Consider the following 22029-nt stretch of genomic DNA (forward strand, 5'->3'; position numbering starts at 1 on the left):
AAGAGACAGTAATTTGTTCCTATTAATATGAAAGATCTGAATATTTATATTCTAAGAGAAAAAAATTGAAAAGGTAAAATTTAACATTTGTTTGTCCCTTTAAACAAAGTTCATATTTATAACCATACCACAGAATGTCTAATTTAAAACAGGTTTTAGTTAGAGCCTATATGTTTTTATAATTAAAATCATTTTGGAAAAATAAGTGATAGAAACTTTAATATGGCTACTCTCTCTCTTTGTTACCAGGGATCGAACTTGGAACCTTGTGCTTGTGAGGCAGGTGGCAGAACCACTGAGCTAAATCCCTGGCCCATTTTCTCTTACTTTTTGTAGCTTATGGAAACAACATGTTTAGGATAAAATGATTCCCTATTTCTTTTCCTTAGAATGTAAATGCTAGGAAAAGGTTTGAACATTTATCATTAGTTCTTTTTGGTGGGAGAAAGGTATTCTGAAAGAAGTGAAAAATAAACCTTTTCAGACTTTTCTTAGTAGAAAAGATAAGGAAATGTAAATTTCTGAAGACAAATTTCAAGGGATACAAGATATAAACCATAAACTGTTAAAATCACAACCTTTTTTATATATAAAGGAAAAAAAATGTGTAAGAGCCGGGGTTGTCCATCAATAGATGAATGGATAAAGAAAATGTGATATTTATGCATAGAAGATGGAGTTCTACTCAGCCATAAAAAAGGATAAGCTTGACTCATTTGTAGAAAAATGGATACACTTGAAACTAATATTACGTGAAATGCATCAGATGCAAAGCTTAAAAAAAAAATCGCATGGCTTCTCTTATACGAGGAACCCAAACTATAAATGAAGAAGCAAAATATAGATGAACAGGAAACAGGGAGGTAAAACTTCGGCACATGGGAAGAGGACTAAGGTGGAAGGGGGAAGGGGGAGGAGAAGGGATAAAAAAAACGTAAGATGTGTTAGGCACGTGAACTAACACCCCGTGATGACTGCAATTATCTGTACTGCGCACATCAGCTAAGAAAACAGAGAAAGCGCACGTCTTCTGGGGCCTTCACTAAGGGAATGCCTGCCCGCCGTCCGGTGCAGGCTGTGTGCTGTGCGCCTCGATGCGTCCGGCTGCCCGGCTGTCTCCTAACGACAGCTCGCTGGGTACCAGCTGCAGGCTCCGTGGTCAGGCTCTCCGCTCTCCAGCAAGGCACGGCACCTTCCGGAGGCCCAAAAGAAAACTGCCAACGAGATGAGGTTTCCACGCTGGTGCATCTCGGTCCTCTGGCTTGGACTCCACCAAGCAGCTTGCAGATGAGAGAGGTATTTGATGAACTCCGTCTATAAAGAGTGAAAGTGCCCGCGAGCACCGCTCATGACGGATGGAGGCTGTCACTGACTGATGAGCCCTGACAGCCATCCTGCATCTACCGTCTGTCCTCATGCCAAGGCCTCATTTCCCTGGTCTGCTTCCAGCCCGTGACCAAGCTCAGCAGCAGCAATGAAGCAAACTCTCCTTCCTGGAAGACACAGCTCTCTTAAAGGACGGCCAGGCGCAGGAGCTCCCTAGTGTCTGCCTTGGGAAGTTACTTTTAATCTGAGCATCCACTTCAGAATCTTCTGCATTGCTGCCTCACTGGGTTTTTGGAACTGTTGCACTTGCCCTATTACAGAAACAACATTAGAACAGGCTTTGAGGAGTTGCTGAGTCAAAGCTAATCTCTTCTTGCTGGTCTTACAGCTTCTGTGGGTCCAATGTTTCACCAGCAAGGCCAGAAGCTAGGCCCTGGAGCCTGATGTTCACCAGGGAGGCCCCTCGCGGGGACATCTCACCTGTGATCCTGACTTAACAAGGCTTGGGATCAGCTGGTGAAAACCCTGAGTAGGCGTTGCACTTTCTTAGCTCAGGGAAGACCTCTAGGCCCCACATTCCCTTTGTAGCCATGGAAACAAAGGTTGAGCTTACTCTGGAACAGGGAATAAAGTGTGGCAAAGTTGGAGTCAAATGTGGATCGAAAGTCATTTCATACACAATTAATTGAATTAAACTACTTTATCTTAAACTGTCAAAATATTTTTTATCATTAAATTAAACTATTGATTTCATCAAAGTATAAGACTTTAAACTACACAATCTGGCCTTAATAGCTCTTATATTGCCATAGAAGGAAATTCTTGATGTCCTCACAGTAATTCTCTCTTTTGGGGGAAAAGACAATGACAGTGTCGGCCTATGTGTACAGCACTTTCAGTACACGCACTACTTTTACACCCACTTCCACTGGAAATACAGAATACATGTTAACATTAGCTTTTCTTAGACAACAAGTAAAATTCTATTTATATTGTGTGATGAATCGAATATCTTCATACTGGTCTATGTGATCTAAGAATGCTTTAATTCATTAAAAATTATTTCCCAGGGCCAGGGATTTAGCTCAGTGGCACCACGCCTGCCTTGCAAGAATAAGGTCCTGCTTTTGAACTCCGGTACAAAAAACAAAAAACAAAAACAAACAAACAAAAAAACACAGCTTCCCAAGGTGAGAACAATGAAAGTCAACTCTCACAGTATTAGACAGGCTGAATTGTATCTTCCTAAAATGCATGCACTGAAGTCCTAACCTGGAGTCTCTCAGGAAGTGGCTGTACTTGAAGGAAAGGCCTTTACAGAGGTAATCAAACTGCTAAGAAGTTTTATGACCTTAACCTCATCCAACCAGTACCCTTATGAGAAAAAGAAAATTTGGACACCGATGCTTGGAGAGACCACAAGAAGAAGCAGGGAGAAGACAGAAGCCTGTAAGCTGAAGAGAGGAGCCTCAGACAGCTCCCACCCCAGGACCTGCACCCCAGCCCTGCAGCCTCACACAGGGGAGGACCACACCCCATGTCTCCACCACACCACCCTTGGTAGTTTTCAAGGGAAGCTAAGCAAACTAATGCAAATGTAACTGTTCCTTCTCCTGACTTGGCTGGGGGAACTGTGGTACGTTTGTGCACCAGGGGGCCTTGAGCCTGGCCACCGAAGGGCTGCTGTGCTGGGCAGAAAACACTCTGACCCATGAGCTTCTCAGACCCCCTGCCTCCTGCTCCCACTGACCTCGTTCCTTCACTGCTGAGTCCTGCCTCGAGACAACCATGTCTCTCTCTACTCAGCCACAGCCACAAGGTCCTTTCCCTTTCTAAGGCTCTGGATAAAAGTTGGGTGTGGTGTACACACCTGTGATGCCAGCACTCTGGGAGGCTGAGGCAGGAGGGTCAAAAATTTGAACCCAGCTCGTCAATTTAGCAAGACCCTGTGTCAAAATAAACAATGACAAAGGATGTGGGATGTAGCTCAGTATCAAGCGTTAGGTTTGATCTCCATATCACACAGACAGGAAAGACGGAGACACTAGGAACACAGCCCTCCATGTGTCTGACACATGCCCTGCACCTGGTGGAGACCTGGGCAAATCAGTCCAGAGCTCATCTGCAGACACTTTAAAAATACATCTCCAAAATATTCTTCTGAACAGATGAATGACCTTAAAATAAAAACAGCACTCTTCCCTCTTCTTACCTGTGGCTAATATAAGAGTAAGTCAGATAAAATAAACGTCTTTGGAGCCTTCCAGTCCGAGCATGGTTATCATTAGCGTTACTTTGTGATGGGGTTTTCTTCAGGTCACCCCGGCATTAGTGGAAGTGTGACATGCAGCGCTCATCCATTATATGGGTTAAAATGACTAATTGAGGGTCTGAGTGTAATTACACTCATAAGCACGGCACAGTGCAGCTCTTTGACAGGCTAAATAACGTTCTTGTGCACGCAAAGATAGACGGGAAAATTAGGGTTGTGTATTGTTGTCCTTCAGGATAAGATGCTAAAGTGGGAATTGCATAATAAAAATAAATAAACGACTCCGCAGCCCTGGCAAATGAGCTGTGGAAGTTGGCAGGGCCAGCCTTCTACACACACTTCGGTGGGAGATAACATCCTAAGTACCCAAGGCAAAACACAACGGTGCTCTACGGGAATGTAGACTGCAGGTGTGTTATTGAGCTAGCTGTCGGATTAAAAGCGAGGAAAGGATGCACAGTAAGGTTTCACCGATAGTCCACTCTGAAATGATGATCACACCCAGGACAGGGATCTTGAGGATATTGATTTGTGAGATTTTAAATAGGAAACACAATCATGTCTCACAGCAAACACAGAAAGCATTCATTGTGTGGAAAGCTGCAGCAGACCGACTTCCAGAAACGATACTTCCCTCATGTCTCACTCCTATGTGAGATCCTACACTGGCTACTGGAGAAGCTGGCATCGAGTCAGGGGGAAAAGTGAACACACACTCGGGGGTGAGAGCAGAAGTCCACATGTGAAGGGTCCGCTTCTCAATGGCTTCCGGTCTAGAGGAGGACTCGAGCCTCCCCTGGCAGAGGCAGCCACATCTGGGCTCGCAAAACGCCATCCAGCCATCAGTGATGTCTGTACCTGGGATGTCCAAGGAATGGCCTCAGGTACAGGTGGGAACAGGTCCCTCTCTGGACTGCTCGTACACCTTGAAGCACGGTTTTCAGACAGGACAGGCAGCTTCTTGAGTTATTTACTCATTTTCCCCCCTGTGCTGCTTCCTCAGATGGCTGCTGGCTTTGCAGATCCATTTCCATGACTGATTGGGGTGACTGTTCTCATTTCCTGGGGCTGTCAGAACCAAGTATAACAGAATTTGTGGCTTCAATGACAGATATGGATCCTGTCACAGTCGTGGAGGCCAGAACTGTGCAACAAAGGCATCAGCAGCATCACATCCCCTGGGAAAGTGCTGGGACATATCCTTTTTCCTTTTTCCTTTGTGGTTTCCAGCTTTGGTGGTTTCCAGCAATCCTTGATTTTCCTTGGCGTGCTGCTGCATTCCTCCATCTGTTCCTGTCTTCTTATGCCGCTCCTCCCTGGGAAGCTTTCGGTGTGCATACTCTCTCATAAAGGTGCCAGTCCTTGGAATTAGGACCCCAATCCAGCATGACCTGATCTTAACTTATGGTACCTCCAAACACCCTATTTCCAAATAAGGTTGCATTCCAAGGTTAGCAGTAGACATGAAGGGTGGGGAGCTGACCAGCTGCAAGCAGACTCCAGACAGAGCCAATCTGCCCTCACCACTCAGCATATAGGCCACGGGCCATAAGTCCACATTTTCAGTTGTGAGTGATGAATACACCAGCCAAGACTTAAGGCAAATATCTGATTATACTGACTGCACAACAAAACAATCTTGAGTATGAAACTGAATCTATTTCAAGTTCTAAACAGCCTGACTTGGGCCATCTGAAGTCATTTCCCTGGAGCAGTCTTTCACTGGAAAATGAAGAAGAAAAGATGAACAAAATAGCCTCACTCGTATTTATGTTCTAAGCCTTTCTAATCATTTGCCGCATTTATTTTAAACCATACTTCACGCTGGCTTTTATTAAACATTAAAGCTGGAATGCGGCAGAACTGGAGCAAAAGAAACAGCCAGCAAAGCCGGAGAAATGAAGGCAGGCAGGAGAGTGTTTGAAATGGGCAGGGGATGTAGGAAGTCCTTCCCCGTCCAGGGTCCTGATCCCTTCCAGCTCTGATGCCTGCTGTCTATTCCATGATCGAACCATCACCAAAACTCTCCTCCAACAAAATTTAACAGATGTTTTTTTCCCACTTCTGTCCTTTTTTTTTTTTTTTCAGTAAGTGACAGATACTTCAGGAACAAATAGATCTTCTTGAGAAAAATTCCATTTCCTATCCCAAAATGGGCTTTAAATGGAAAAGGACTAAGGGCATGAAGTTTTCATTTTGTATTTCACAGGTGCTTACATTTTTTCTATCTAAACATGCCATGACTCTTCCCAGGAAGACCACTGCTGCCTTGTGAGGGAAGGCAGAGAGGGAAGCAGCCCTTGTCCTGGGAAGGGGGCACCTTCTCAGAGCAGGGTGGGGCGGAGCCTGCCGTCAGCAGTGGGCAGTCTCCATACAACAGGGTGGCACAGGGAACTGGACAGAGCTTGGTAAGAGTATGAAGTTGTCCAAAGCTAGGGCTTGCCAGCCCCTCAGCTTTTGCCTTACTAACACACAAACTTATTTTCCCCACTTAAATTCCTTTCTGGTGAACTTTTTGGACATTTGAAAGCAATATAATTTACATTGTTAAAATTTATGTTTTCCTTTGTGAAAAAAAAAAGGTGATCTCCTTTAGAATTGTCTTAAATTCTTGTCCTTAGTTTCTTGCCCTGAAAGGACATAACAAATTCAATTCTGCTAGGAACAAAAATCAGGAGCAATTCTTTCCAATAATAATCTAAAATCACCTTTACCCGCCGTATGATGCCTCTGCTACCACTGGATGGGCAAGCTGCATGGGTTTAGGAAAGACTATTCTAGGAGAGGAGTTTTATTATGTTTTATATTTTATGTGATTTATAGATTCTTAAAATGGCAGTTCTAGAAACTAGCCCAAAATATCAACTCATCTTAAGGTCATCAAAGAATGGAGGAGTCTAAGTCCTGGAAAAGTTATAGCAACATGATTGTTGAGAATGCTCCTTTAAACACAGTCTGATCTTTTTTTAAGAAAGGCATGGAAAACTCTAATTATCTAAATGCAGATTTAAGGGTAAGAGCCCAATTGTACTCCACTCCATACTCAAATCTTGTCTTAGTCCGTCTTCTGTTGCTGTAACAAAATGCCTGATTCTGGCTACTTTATAATGATAGGACTGTGTTGTGGGCCAGAGATTTGGAGGCTGAAGGTCCGTGACTAGACGGCCCCCTCTTTTGGTCTCTGGTGAGGACTTTTGGTCTCTGGTGAGGACATGGTGGCAGCATGTTTGGAGGAGATCACACAGCAATATGGCAAGTTGGGAAGGTTTAGGGGCCACGTTTCCTCTCCCTACAGCCATCGGCTCAAGGGAACCAACCACAGCACCACAGCAGCACGTTGATCCCTGCTGACTCAGTCACTTCCCAGTAGGCTGCACCTCTTAAGGATCTCCTCACCTCTGTACAGTGCCATCTTTGGGACTGAGTTTTTGGGACATGAACGCTGGGGTAGAAATCAAGGCCTGAGGAGAGGAGCATGTAAAGGAAGGGAGGGGAGGCTATGGAGGTGAGTTGCAGCTTGACTGGGCTTGGGAGCTGCCCACCCAGGGCATTAGGAAAGCTCACTTCGGAGGTGCTGTATCTGGCCCCTGGCCCCTGGCCCCTTTCTTTCTGGGACTGTTCTTCTGCTCTGCTGTCCAGACACAGCGCACTATGCATCTTTGCTCCACCAGGCCCTTCCACCATGAAGTTCCTACCTTGGAATGAGCCAACCATGGACTAATTCCCCGGAAACTGTGAGCTGAATGAAATCTCTCCTCTAAGATGTAGGAGTCCATGTCCACGTTGTGTCTCAGCAACAAGAAAGCTAACTCAAAGGAGAAGAAAAGAGCTGGCATTTAAAGGAGATGCTGGCCAAGTGATGCCACTCATTAAACATTGAGAAGCAAATTAAAGGAACTGAGACACAGAAGAACGATGCTCATACATCAATTAGGTGGTTGCCGTGTGTGCTTTAAGCACAGATTTGTTACTGATCTAATATGGTATAACTTTATATTGCCTTGCTGTGTGGTAGACAGTATGGACAAGAATTAGGATGTGGCTCAAGTCAGGATGAGTCTTCATGACTTCCTAAACAGGAGCTAATTAATTTAATGAAAATAAAAGATACGCACTGGTACTATGGTTCACGTACTTAATTCTTTCCACGGTTCTTGTTGCAAACCTAATTGGAAGAGAACCAGATCAAACTTCCCCATAAAGTCAACACTGAACCTAAGCACTGAATTTGGTGCAGTTCTCACCCCATTCCTCTGCACCCAGCTGAGTTAGACGCTCTTTCCCAGGTCCCCTCCCGCATGACTCTGGCTGTGGATGGATGGGACAGGAGAGTATTTGCCAGGCCAGTTCCTGGGTGGTGCTGGCTTCCATGGAGGTCCAGCTCTGTCGCTCTGGTCCCCCTTGTGTACACCAGGTGCTCAGCAGTGCTCATGGGATAAAACTGCTGGGACGCAGAAGCAGCACAGGTGATTTCTTTAATAAAGATCGAGGAGTGGGAAGGGGAGGGAAAGGAAATAAGGGAAAAGAAAAAATATGAGAAAATGAAGAAATGGAAGTAAAGTTTTTATAATTAGGGAAGGGAGGAGGGGGTGAAGGGAGGGCAGGGGTAAGGGGAAAAAATGAGAACCAAGACCTGTCATGTAAAGGTACAAGATCCCAACGATGAATGTAACTGTACTGTGTACCTAAAATGCACCGATAAACTCAATGAGGAAAAAAATAATAATAAAGATCTAGGAGTTGCTGGAGCAATCCAAAATAAATGCACATACCAGAATAAAAAACCTTCTGGCATGATGTAGACATGTGCAGTTACTTGGGTGTTTTACCAACACACTCTCAGTAAATGAACAAAAATTAAAATTCACCCGAACTTTATATCCTCGAGTCTTCATTTGATACATTTATTTTAGCCCTTTCTGGGGCCATCCTCTTTCTCTCCTCCATCGAACCTCTTCATCAGTGTGAAGGGATTCACAAATACATTCAAATAAGAGAGGAGAAATCATGTGTCTTTCTGATAGAGGGACGATTCTTAATGAATTAGAAGGGAAACTGACGTTTCACTACACATTGATGGGTTTTGCTTTTTCTCTCACAGGACATATAAACTCAGAAATGTGGTAAATCATGATCCATGATTGTATCCTGGCTACAAACACCTGATTTGGCCAACAGAAAACTCTTTCTAAACAAGACAGCCTCCTTATTTGCTCTCTACCATGTGCTCACTTCTAGCCAGCAGCAGAAGCAGCGAGGGTTGGGCCTCTGCAGAGAATGACAAGTGTGGTCCTGCTCTGACCCAACCTTGTTCTGGGTCACATGCTAGATGTCCAACTCAGCAAGAAGACCTCCAGCAAGGGAGCTCAAGAGATGTCCCCCACGATGCGGAGTGCACCCTTAGAATGCCGGAGTCCAATATCACGAAGACATATTATGCTATTATATTAGTCAGGCAGAAAGGCAGCTGACAGAGATAACCAGGTCTTTCCAGACCACGCTTTTATAATGGATTCACAGGCATTTGAGTCCATAGACTTTCTCAGGAGCAGCGACAGGCTGTGGATGCACAGGATGCTAGGAAGGGAAAAATGCTGGGAATAGGTGCAAATAACTGAGATCGAAAAAGCAAGGTTGGACGGTTAGTGGTGCCTACAGTCTTAGCTCTAGAAGAGTTATATTTCTTCAGGTGAGGCAAGAGGTTTCTCATAGAGAATTTAATAACTCATAAAATAAGTGCCACGACAGAGTATTTTGGAGAACTGTAAATTTGGCTTATACTAGAGACTATCCAGAGAAATCGTTTCAAAAGTTCACTATTTTGTGACCCAGAGGAAAAAGAGAATTGTCAGAGGATTCCTATTCCTGCCTGCGAATGTGTGTAGATATTCGGGGGGCCTGGCTCTTTATCTCTCTCTGAGCACACACATCCACACAAGCACAGGTGCCCTCTCAAGACTGTGGCTGGCAGCTTCATTGTGAATATTCATGAGACAATTATTACTAATGTCACTGAGGTGGTTCTGCTCCTTCTTGGCACAGACTTCTTTTTATGCCTAGGAAATAATCAACTGTGGGAAAAATGGCAGCTTTGAGCCAGCCTGGCTAAAGCAATTTTTTACCTTTTGGTCTTAAAGAATAGATTTATTTGACCAGGTGTTTTTAACCACCTTTTTTTTTCCTCCCACCCCATTATTTACTTTATCTGGGAGATTTCCAACTTTGGTGCAAAATACAACATTCTTGGAGGTACAGGTTCTGGAGATTAGAATTATATTGATTATTACCTTCTTTTCTAAGAGTAAAAATCAAATGAGCCATAAGGATGGTTCTAAGAAATTTTTGGGATTTGATTTTTGTAAAAATCATTAGGAGAGAATTATCACACATTTTCAGCTTTCAGTATTTGAAAAAAGCATTTAATGCAACAAACATCATTAAGAACTCTAAGAACTATAGATTCTTATGGTCATGTGGGAAAAAAACCAATAAAAATAGCTCCTGTGACAGTTACCTGAATCCCTGCATAACTGTTATAGACTCCTCCCAACCCACCACCTGCCTGGTTACTGTTTATGAGTGGCGTCATTCCAAGTGACCACGAGCTATTGTTTTCAGTTAGGAAGGTGACTTATTTGAGATTGGAATGAAAATGTTTGTTTTTGGCCCCAGACCTAAGAAATCACGTTAAATAAGCCCAACACTGCCGTAGGTGTAGAGTAGCGGGAGCTGATTACACCTTTCCAGTGCGTGGTTAGAGATGTTTTTCGTTAGCTTCTTTTGCTCCACTGCCGCACCAACATTCATGTTGGCAGGGCAGTCTGCTCCTTGGGAAACTGGAAACTAGAGCTGTGGAGAGTGTGCGTCTAACAGCAGGCAGGACCCCTGGGGAAGGGGCGAGTGGAGGCCCCCTGCTGTAACACTGACCTTAGGCACCCAGTGGCATTGCGCAGCACCTGTGAAGAATGCAGCTGTATTTTCCGATCATCCTGAAGAGGTGAATTCTCCCAGCCCGAATGAGGGATTATCACCGCATTGGTCAACACTGCCAGGGCATCCTGGATGATTGGCATTTTGAGTGCATCGCATGACGAGAGGTTCCAAAGGACTCCTGCAAGAGACACACAAGGAGAGCTGTTGGGTGGCCACCGATCTTTCTCATCCGAGAAGTGTTTGCCTTATTGGAGTTAACAGCACTGTCCGGAAGGAGTAAGAGAGTGTGGACATGCATGCTAGAGGCTGACCCTAATTTAGACCACCTGTATGAACCCACTGAAAGAGCGCCGTGGAAATCTGATCAGTGAACACAGCAAGTGTGGCGTGATCATCTCTGTTTCACCATGGAGAGAAAGGTTGTGAGATCTGATTGAACTGCAGCTACCCACCAGGCTTCTGTTCACTACGAATACAAGGGACCCACGATCCCAAATTCTGGGCAAGACCAAAGAGATGGGTAGAGACTGGAAGTGATTTGAAATGGTCTCGCAGATTGCTGTTTACCCAAGTATGCACGTGTGGCCTGCCCAGTTCACCTAGCTTCCGCCCTTGAGCAGCCATCGAGTAGGACTATTCAGGAACCCAGCATCACACTACATGACAACTGGTTCACAAAGCCCCTAGACACACTGTCACTCAGGACGGCTTTGCCATCTTCTCTCTAAAAGTGCTGCTCGTAGAGGACCCCCAGAATGTTCTTTAAATGCTGAAAAGCAGGTGGGAGAAAGCTAGGTTACCTTGCAATGAATGGGATGTGGTGGCCATCAATGTGGACCACAGCAAAAGGAAAGATTGTGGACACATGGAATGTTTTAGATTTTTAAATTTGGGTTTTCTGAAATGAGATCAAGTCAATAAAAGGCCATAAGAATTGCATCTATATTATAGCACCACTTGACAATACTTTGAAAATATATATTTTTTTCAGAAGAGCAGAAGTAAAAGAAAAAGGAGAAGAAAGAGAGTATTATTCTGTTGCTCTATGAAATAAAGCTTCCCTTGTCCCTCAAACTAAATGGGCACTGCCACTGCAGATAACGAGGAATAAAACAGTAGAGTTTTCTTTAGAAAAGTGACTTTGAGCTTACTTTATTCACATTATTGTAATCATATGATTTTTTTCATTTACTCTGTTTTAAAGGAATACACAGGACACTTCTTTGTGAAACTGTTCTTATTATTTTTTTGCGTTGCACATATTGAGCTAACCAAGCGTACCAATAAGATAATATAAATATATAACTCTGACAGTTAACTAAACAAATGACTATAAAAGTGAGTACAAAGCTCTGCAAAAATATGGCTATAGAAATGAATTCTTACAGCTGTCTTTAGAGATAACACTTGCTGGGAGTGATACCGAAATGAACATGATGGAAATAAACACTTTTTGGGTGCCTGGCATGCGTAGATCAATCCTGTAGACTAGGAAGTCAATTTGAGGGCAAATCTGGTCTAGTATTATAAATGAAGTTTGCTTGGAACACAGCAATGCCTGTTCATTCACACCTTTTCCAGGCCTGCTTTTGTCCTAAGGGAAAAGTTGAGGATTTGTGACATAGACTGCACGGCCCACAGGTCTGAACAATCTCCTATCTGGGCTCCTTCGGTTCATGGATCATTTTCTACAAACTTTTTTCATGTTCAGATAGTTACTGGGATCCTAATTTGAGCACACAGAAGTTCTCAGTGGTACACAGGATATGCTCAAATTATACTCTGAACTGTACTAATTCTGATTGCTAGGAATATTGCCAGTTGCATTTACCTTTACAAAAGTTAAAATGTCAAGATGTTTATTCAACTTTTAAGAAATGTTTTACTGAATTTTGATTTTATAGGTAATGATGATGTTTGCCTTCACTCATTTACAGTCTCATGAAAATGTTATTTTTACAGCAAAATAACTGAGTTTTCAGTTTGAACAAGTGCATTAAAAAGAAACTTGTATCTACCTCAGTATCTGAGGACACTGTTTAAGAATTTCACTTTCACACATTTGGATGTCCTTCTAAGCATTCTGTGCAGACATACAGCAACAAAACATGAATTCTTCTTTTTTGAGACAGGGTCTCACTATATAGTTGAGACTGAACTGGAACTCACTACGTAGCCCAGGCTGGTCTCAAACTCACAGCGATTCTCCTGCCTCAGCCTCCTGAGTGCTCGGATTACAGGCATGTGCCACCACACCCAGCTAACAAAACATGAATTGTTTTCTTCCCAAATCCTGACTTGAAAATACTGTCACACGAACATGGAGGCTTGTAAGTAAATGTTTTAACATATGAGTAATATATTTTGCTATAAAACACATTTCCTCTAAAAACTAAACAGTAAAAGAAAATTTGTGTTCACATAGAATGAGTATCAGAACCTGAAGTGATTCTGTGATAATATAGCAATTTGTACTGTTTTCTAACAAACAGAAAAGAGGCAGGGGAAGAAAGAGGTAAGAAAACCAAACTAAAAAGACCCAATCTAATGTTCGACGAGAAGAGGATACAAAGAGACTTAGCTCCACTGTCTCTTCACTGGATTGTCTATCTTCTCACATTTCTTACTGAGTCATTAATTGGTTCAACCTAATTCAGACTCATGCATTAAAAGAAGTTTCTCAATTCACACTCATTCCACCCTTCAAGCTGGGTCCATCTTGGAGCCACATTCCAATGAGCTCGTCACACTTCTTGAGTCATCTTTCTGAGCCTTCTCTCTGAGTGTGCATCTGAGACCCACAACTTCGTCCAAGCTCAGCGTAGCTATGATCTTCATCAAGCTCAGCTTGATCACTTGGATGAAGAGTAGGCCATGTGCGTGTCATGTGGTAGGATTCCTCTTGGGGAAATCCAGTGCAGGAGGTTCAGGGAGCCCTCAAACCTTGAGTTGTCTCTAGATTATCTGGACATGGACAAAAGCTTGAGTGTAGAAGAAGCAGCAGTCTCTGGGGACACTTGAGACAAAGGTTGGTATGCTGGTAGAAGTTAAAAGTGGGAGACAGCTGGGAAGGTCACGTTTGTCCTGCTAAGCACACACGTGTTCACACATAGTCTCACACGCAGGGCTGAAGGAAGAGATTGGCAGAGAAAACCCAACATGTCTAGGCATCCTCCTGAACAAAACACCATTTCCTAAAATTTCTCTTCACTCCTTCTTCCCTTTCCTCTGTGGTGTTCTAAGATACACCCACAAATTACTTGATATGCCCTTCAAATGGAGGAGTCTAATTCTTCTCCCTAGGACTCACTTCTGACAATAAACACAGCGGAAGGGCATAAAACCTGAGAGAAGGTCATAAGAAAGGTTTTGCTATTTCCTCCAAGTTTGGTCTCTGTGATTGCCTTTTTGAGGAGAAGGCAACTATCATGCTATGAGGACTTTCAAGTAACCCGATAGAGGGGGCACTGGGTGGGGCCCTGAGGCTGCAGCCAACAGTTACACAAGAGTGCCATTTTGGAAATGGACCTTTCAACTCTGTTCAAGCCTTCCTATGACTTGAATCTCATGAGAGACCCTAAGCCAGAATGCCCATGCTGGTTGCTCCTGGATTCCTTGCATTTGGTCACTGTGTGAAATTAGTGTAGGTTGTTTCAAGCTGTTAAATTCTGGGGTTTAACTTGTCATGCAGCAACAGACACCATACTTTTCTTCTCTCCCAAACTCCCACACTCTCTCTTTATACCTTTTATCTTTCTCATCCTTCTTTTTCCTTCTCTTTGCCCTAATTTTTTCCCTGTCGAATTTTTACAAAATATTTCCTATTGCTTCTCTCATTTCCTAGATCTGTTTGTTCTCCTGTTCCTTCCAATCCCCTCTCTTTTTTTCTCATCCTACTGCAAGAGCACAAAACATAGAAGAAGGAGGAGCTGAAGTCTGCAGTGAAATTTCAAATGGACTTTCATTTCAATGACAAATACTTAGTTTTTGTATCATTCATCACATATATAACTTATTTGCTAAATACTTCCTTGAATTTTGAATAATCCTGCTGTAGTTTCCCATTGGAAATCTAACAAATTAATATCAGTGGTTTCCAGAGCACAAATTAATTTTCTCACAACTGTGGAAGTTGAGACTCTCACATGGGGCTGGTGGGGCTGCCCCCGTCCTGGAGGAAGCTTTTGTTCAGTCTTCCTCTTCCTTGTCTGGTCTAGCTTCTGGAATTCCTTGGCTAAGCTTAGCTTCTAAGCTCCACATCTTCTCTGACTCTCAACCTTTTGCCTCTCTGTCATAGGAATTTGTGATTACACACATTGTCTCACCTTCTCCAGAACTCTGGTTGAATCAAAAGTGCAAAGATCCCTAATTCAATCCCACTGTAAGGTAACAGAAGCTCTAGGAATTTGAAGGGTATCTTTGGGGAACCATTATTCAGTCTAATAGAAGTTCCCTTAAAACACTATTCTACTTAATAAAACTAAATTTGTGATAGATTTCCCTTAAATCTCAAAGATCATCTTGAATCAGAGTCCTTCCTTCCTTCATTTATACTCTCATTCATATGAAAGACTTACTATATGCCAGGTTCTGCTGGATGCAGAAGGGGTAAACCAGTGAGCAAAACTCCCTGTAATACCATAACTCTGGCCGTTATGTCCCAATCACAGCAACCTTATTTCTTCTCCTTGAATACCCAAGCTCACCTGTACCACACTTCTCTGGGTGTAGCTGCTTCTTTATTTGGAAATATTCTTTCCCAGGCCTTTTCATGGTGAATCCCTCTGCCATCCACATTTTACTTTCAATGAGGTAAACTCAGAGAAGTTTATTTGGGCCAATCCCAACTACCTTCCCAGGCACTTGTGTCCGCTCTCCTGTTTTAATTTCAGGAGAGATATCATTGCCAATTAGTATTTTTCATTTCTTGTTGATTTTCTGTCATTAGTCACTATTCCTCTCCTCAACAGGGTCCCAGCTATGAGATGATAGCAGACACTCTTCTGAGTGTTCAGGGCGTGCAGAACTCCCACACATGGTGTCCCCAGTGTACAGGACCTGCTCTGACACCCAGGGAAAGCAGGAATTAACAGCTCTGTGGTCTGATCTTCACCGGATGCCATGGGTTGCTTGTATTGAGCATTCTTGAATTATTATAGTGCTAGCAAAATGGTGTAATGAGTTGAGAGAATAAAGTAGCAGATGCAAAATGTAATTTTACAAATAACATATCCACATGAGAATATAAAAATGCGATCTACTTAAATAGGATTATATATCTTGTATATAAGAGATTCTATTTATAGGCAGTAGAGAAAAACTGGTTCCCTTAAAACACTGCAAAATACTAAGTCTTAACTCTAGTACTTCATTTGGGTACTTTTTCCATATTAACTCCCTGATAAGTCAAAGTAGCCAAGGTGATATTAAAATTTCAATGTGTGGAAAAACTGTAGAACACACTGAAATCACAGTGTAATTCAGCGTCCATAGTAAATTATCCTGGTCATTCTTATCAGAAGGTGACAAAAATATTTTATTATATTTTGGTTGATGGTCACTAGCAAATTTTTATTTTTCTGATGAAGATATGCTAATTTGTTCAAGACTTTATGTAATAAAATTGTTTTATAGCATCTTTTCCCTAACTGTATGCTCCCTTTTATCAGTGTAAAATTATTGCTGTTCCAAATATGATTTTGACAGTGCATTTAGTTGAGAAGACATTGAAATATCTAATTACGTATACTAAATATACTTGAAGATAGTTTATTTTTATTTCAGGAATAATATGGCTCTCTTCCTTAAGATTATCCATATTCATGAGCAGTAATTGGTTTATTAAAATTTCTTTAATAAAATCTTAATTACTTTCATTTGATCATTTATTTTGTTTTGATAGAGGGTAATTTAGTTTCCTGAAGGAGACAAAGACTATCCTGGTCTAAAAAAATTAAGGAAAAAAAAAACCCTTTATTAGTAGCAAGTCTTGAATTATGGTTAAAATCAAACATTGCCTCAGGCTTACACAAAACTATTCCAGCCCCTTATCTGTTTTCCGCTGTATCTTTTCAATTGCTAGCAGTAAAACCCAACTCTCCAAATGAAAGTTTAAAAGAAAGCTGGCTTACTTCATTTAAAATAAATGTTTTCTAAATTTTATTAAAAACCAATAAATTATGGAAAATTAGTGTATGATGAGGACTTATTTAAAGCAAATCCATCATTTCTCTTGAGAACAATGGTTTGTGTACCTAGGGAAAGGCAGAGGAAAAAGCTGCATGAGACAAAAAAGTTCACCTTGTGAAGAAGTCATGCCTAGCTGGTGGCAGGAGAGGGGACAGGGGCTCCCACCCCTGTCTTTGCTGTCCCCACACTCCGGGGGCAGGTTCAGCAGGGCCATGGCGCTCCGAGCGCAGGTTGTGTTGTACGTGCTGCATGCGTACCTGCTCTCCTGTGAATACCTGGGCACACACACATCCCCCAGTCTCCACTTGCCCCCAAGAAGCAATGTCCCCAAGGGTATGGCTTGGAATTGGGTTTGTCTTCGGAGTCCTTCTACGTGCAAAAGATTCATATGTGATACCTTTGTAATGTCTTTATAAATAAAGGCATTTACTGCGCGTCTACGTTAGTTTATCAAAATGTTACAGTCTCGGATAACTCCCCAGGTCAGAATTTTCTGAGCTTTCCTTTAGGTGTCCCAGGCCTGGTTAAACAAAATGAATGACCTTTCACTTCCCCATAATAGTCTCAAAGAGGAAAAGGCAGTGTCCTGCACAGTAGGGAAGAGGCGGAGGTTAATCCTTTTCCAATTTCAACTCACTGAATCTTTGTCAGCTGAGTGTCTCAGGACAGTGGGGGGATGACAAGGCTGCTGGGGACGAAAAATGGGCAGGTGAAGAGGAAGAAGGATGGGACTGTCACCATGAGCTACTACTGCCACACACGGACTCCGGTCCAAACACAGAACTGTTTTAAAATAATCACATAGACAAGAGTGCAGAGATGTGAACAGGATTCTTCTTGTTTGTTTTCAAAATGCCTATAGAATTTAATTCCAGAATGGATGAAGAGTGAATTGTTCTTCTTTACATTTGAAAGTAAATCAGATCTTTGCTGTTACACAGCAAGCAAATTCTGGTCTAATCTCCTTAATCACCTGTTTCCCATGAGATGTTCTAAGTGCTGAGGTTCTAAAGTAATTTTGTAGAAAGACAGAGCCATTAATATTGAGGCTGCCTTTCTCCAAAGCCAAGACTGATACCAGTAACACTCTCATATTCAAATTTGTGCACCAGTAAAAATTAAGATCAAGATCACGTGAGATTAATAGAAGCAAGAGGCCCATACATACTTTCAAAAACTGTCTTCAACGTTTTCAGAGCCTGAATTAATTTAATTTAAAATAAAACAATTTTACATGTAAAAGGCTGTAATATTTCCTGAAGAAAGATAAAACTCGGTATCTATAGCCAGCGATGTTGGCACATGCCTGTAATCCTGTAATGACTCAGGAGACTGAGACAGGAGGAAAGTCTGAGGCCAGCCTGTGCTACATAGTGAGTTCAAGTCCAGCCTGAACCATATTAGTCAAAACACAAAAACAAAAATCCCTTAGGTATTTATGATCTTGCTATTCTAATTTGGTGTATGGATACCCTAGGTTTTTTTTTTCATTCTTCCATTGAAAGTTTACAATACAAAAGTAAAAGCAGATGCCATTCAGAGAAAATGTTTGTCTCCACTTGGGAACAAAGAAAATCAGCTACTATGTAAGAATAGGAAAATTTCTTCATGGTAATTTTTTAAAGTAACTGTATTTGAAAATAATTTGCAGTCACTGTTGGTAGTAGCCATCTGTGAGAATCAGAGGTTCACCTTTGATCACAACATTTTATAAAAGAACCATAGAATTCTGTAATTCTCAGTTCTCAATGGGCCAACACTTAGGAATATAAAATTAAGTTTGCCTTCCTCAGTGACCTTGGGTCTATCAGGACTCTGAAAATGCCACCAAAGCACCCAGGCTGAGTTTAATAATATCTGGTACTTGGCTCTGGGACTCTTTTCATAAAACGTTATAGCAGTTAATGTTCATGTTATTTTACCCAACAGCTGTACTCATACATATGTTGGACAAAGTGATTTTATACAACTTGATTGTGTTTCTTGGTAGGATTTTGGTGCCTCCAAGTTACAAAAATTAATTAACTTGAGTTTACCCCTTTTATAAGTAGCAGATTCCAAGGGAGAGAGAAAGGCAGAGATTAGGGTTTAGATGAGATTCAAAGACAAACAGTCCCATTATTAAAAAAATGAGTGCAGGAAGTGACATCATGATAATTCATAACTTCTGGGCCTGGGTTAAAGACTTTGGGTGTGGACACTCTCTGCCATCCTTATGCTGAACAAAGCTAAGGCCACGAAACAATAGCCTACTTACTTGCTTGTGCAAATCCCAGCTTATGGAAATTCAGTCTACAGAATAAATGGCAAGACCCATCCTGTCAAGGTTCTTCCCTCCCTGTAGCTCCTGTCAATCAAAACAGGGCCCCATCCCAGGGGTTGCTCAGTTTGCAACACCCACCAAAAATCACCCAGACCATGAACCATATTCACCCATTTGACACTGATTCTTTTAGGCCAGAGAGCCCCTGCCTTTATGGCTGTAAGTCTGATAAGCTTATCTTTATTGATGAGCAGATTTTTCCTGCTGGCCATTCTACATAAACTGCTGAACATGGATGAGCAGCGACCTTCATCATCATCTTTCTTAAAACCTGAAAAACTCCGGAATGTGCATGGGCTTTCACTCACCATGAGGTTGACACCTTATCTGGGTGCAGGACGGGGGATGTGAAGTTGCTGGCACCCACACTGAGTGCTACTAACCCTGAAATCACACAGCCTGCTCACACCTTGCAAGGCACTGACCTGCTATTCCAGACTCTGGGCTTAGAGTGAGGAAGAAAGTATAAAATTGTATAGTCTTATAAAAAATGAAGTGGCACTCACCTCGGGGTATCTTTTTAATACTACTGATAACATATTTACCTCACTCTTCCTTTTGGTGTCAACATGGGAACTTGAACTAATTTTGTTGGGAGGTTTCTTAGCTAAAAATCCTTGCGCTACATTGTATATATGGTTTGTCTCTTAAAAATTCGTATGTTGGAGGCTGGGTCTTCTGTGTGGTGGTGGGGACTCTAAGAGGCGGAGTCCGGTGTGAGGTCCTACAGTCACTGGGGGCGTGGCTTGGGAAGGAATCGTGGGACTTCTGTTGGTCTGGCTTCCTGCGTTGCCATGCAATTTCTTACACCTAAATGTACTGGGCCCACGATGTCATTCACAGGAGGCCCTCGCCGGAGGTCAAACAAATGTTACTGCTTGATTTTACACTTAATGGCCTTCATAACCTTGAGCAAAATAAGCTTTTTTCCTCTACAGAGTTACCCAGCTTCAGGATTTTGTCATGGTTATAGACAATGAGCTGAACACCCTCTGAAAGAAAACAACTGGGAACATTCTTCTGCACTGGGGCCATTTTTAAGCATGTCCTGGGTTCCTGTGACCCTTTAAAAAGATCAGCCTTGAAGGCAATATGGTGGCAAAATAAAAAGAGTGACAGGAACCCATGACGGATGCTTTAATTCCAGCTCTCACGCAGTCAGGACTAAGGACATTTTAGATGTCAGTAGTTGCTCAATAAATGGATGAAAACCCAAGTGACTGAAGAGGGGGGCGGTTGGAGAGTTATTGAGCGATGCTGATGCTAGAGAACAGGAATCTCAAATAATCACAATGGCGGGGCTGGGTGTCCCAAGTAAGATCACATTGAAAATAACTTATAAAATAGCCAGGAATATAGCTCACAGTTGTAAGTCCTTATTATACAGTAGGGTCTTTGCTGTCACTCGTGTGCTCTGGCTCACGCTGTTCCCTGTGACAGATGAGGAAACCGAGCCCAGAGAAGTTGAGTCGAGTCACTTGTCCAAAGTCATTCCTCTTGTAGGTGAAAGTGAAGGTCAGATGTGGATGTGACTGTGGTACATATGAACAGTAAGACAAACGCCAGGCACATCCATTTGCTGCTTGAAATGGAGAGAGGTGCTGTGGTTGGCAATCCTTTGAAGGGAAGTGCGTGAACACAAGAGAATGTTCTGCTTTTCATCTGTTGCCAGTTTCTCTTTTGCCTCAGGATATGCAGCTTGAGAAATTTCAAGATGTCATCTGAGTTCCCAGGAATGAGGAGCATTCAGTTTTAAAACTACTTTTATAAATAAGTTCTCTTACATTTAAATCTGCTTACCCCTCCCCAAAAGCAAAGCAAACAAAACAAAACAAAACAAAACAAAAAAGATACAATCTTCCATGGCAAAAACTGAACAAACACCATGCTGGGATGAGGGATAACTTCAACACTAAATTTTCCCTCCAACCACCGCACTCTTTTCAAAACTAGGTCTCGTTTTCAGGGAAGCCCTCACTCACCATGCCACTTGTGCTATTTAATTAATCCTGATTACAACCATAGGAGAAAGCTGTTGCTAGAGGTTTTGTTTTAGAGATTTATAACTAGAATTTAAAAATTTACTAAAAGCTTCTGAGGACAGGCAACAACCAAGAGAGACAGAATTGGGATACAGAAATAGGCATCACAGCCTAAAAAATATTGTCACTTAAAGACACCTTCCATGGAAAATATATGATGATGGTAAAAACATCAAAAGTCAACTACACTTTCTCTTGACCACCCTCAATTTTATATTTTTGAGTTTCATTTTCTAACTCCAAAAGTGAGCATTGTCACAAATTTTCCTCCAAACATATTCTCTTCCTTCTCAGATTCTGCAAACAAAATCTCTACTCAAACCAGAAATTTAGGGCCACTTCCTGTCCTCGTGCTAGGTTTTAAGGTTTTAGTATTTTAGCAAATATTTTGTCAACACCTGTGAAAACAAGTTATTGTTAGTTAGGCTGAGAAATATATAATAAATGAAGCAAAGTCTACCTAAGGATATAAAAAGTAAGTATACTTGCCCAGTGAATAGTGCAACTTACTCTGCAGAGCTGTATGTGATAAAAAGCCACTGTTAGAGCTCATGCCATGAACACACATGTAATAACAGAGTTCCAGGGAGCAGGGACCACAGAAGATTCTACAGCAGGGTGGAGCTTGGGCTGGCTTAAAGGGATGAGCAGAATTAGGGTCCAAGATAGAGACTTTTATGGGTAAACAGCTGCATAGGCTTGCAGCTAGGAACGGGCAACAGATAATAGCTTATAATATACTGTCTATATCGTTGTCTATAATAATTGTCTATAAAATAATTTTCTTTGGACTACAGTGGATGTCAAATAGAATGGTGTGTGCAAAAAGTACATTTCTCATCAACCTAAAGGATGCCTTTTGTTTGGCCAACCATGCGCCCATAGTAGAAAGAGGTTACTGTCTCCATCATGGGGAAACTGGGGAAGCTATCTCTCCTGTCTTA

The 22029-nt window shown here is 42.1% G+C and overlaps 1 protein-coding gene across 2 annotated transcripts in view; it reads right to left on the reverse strand.

Moving 5' to 3' along the window:
* Positions 1–22029, reverse strand: part of Ctnnd2 (catenin delta 2) — a 376658-nt gene that overhangs the window by 166523 nt on the left and 188106 nt on the right. For both annotated transcript variants that reach the window (XM_010611978.2, XM_010611974.2), the window contains exon 6: positions 10526–10709. In XM_010611978.2, the coding sequence (XP_010610280.1) occupies positions 10526–10709 (184 nt within the window). The remainder of the gene's footprint in view (positions 1–10525; positions 10710–22029) is intronic.

The sequence above is a fragment of the Fukomys damarensis genome, unplaced genomic scaffold (genome assembly GCF_012274545.1).
Source record: "Fukomys damarensis isolate Sample0158 unplaced genomic scaffold, DMR_v1.0_HiC HiC_scaffold_1, whole genome shotgun sequence".
Lineage (NCBI taxonomy): Eukaryota > Metazoa > Chordata > Mammalia > Rodentia > Bathyergidae > Fukomys > Fukomys damarensis.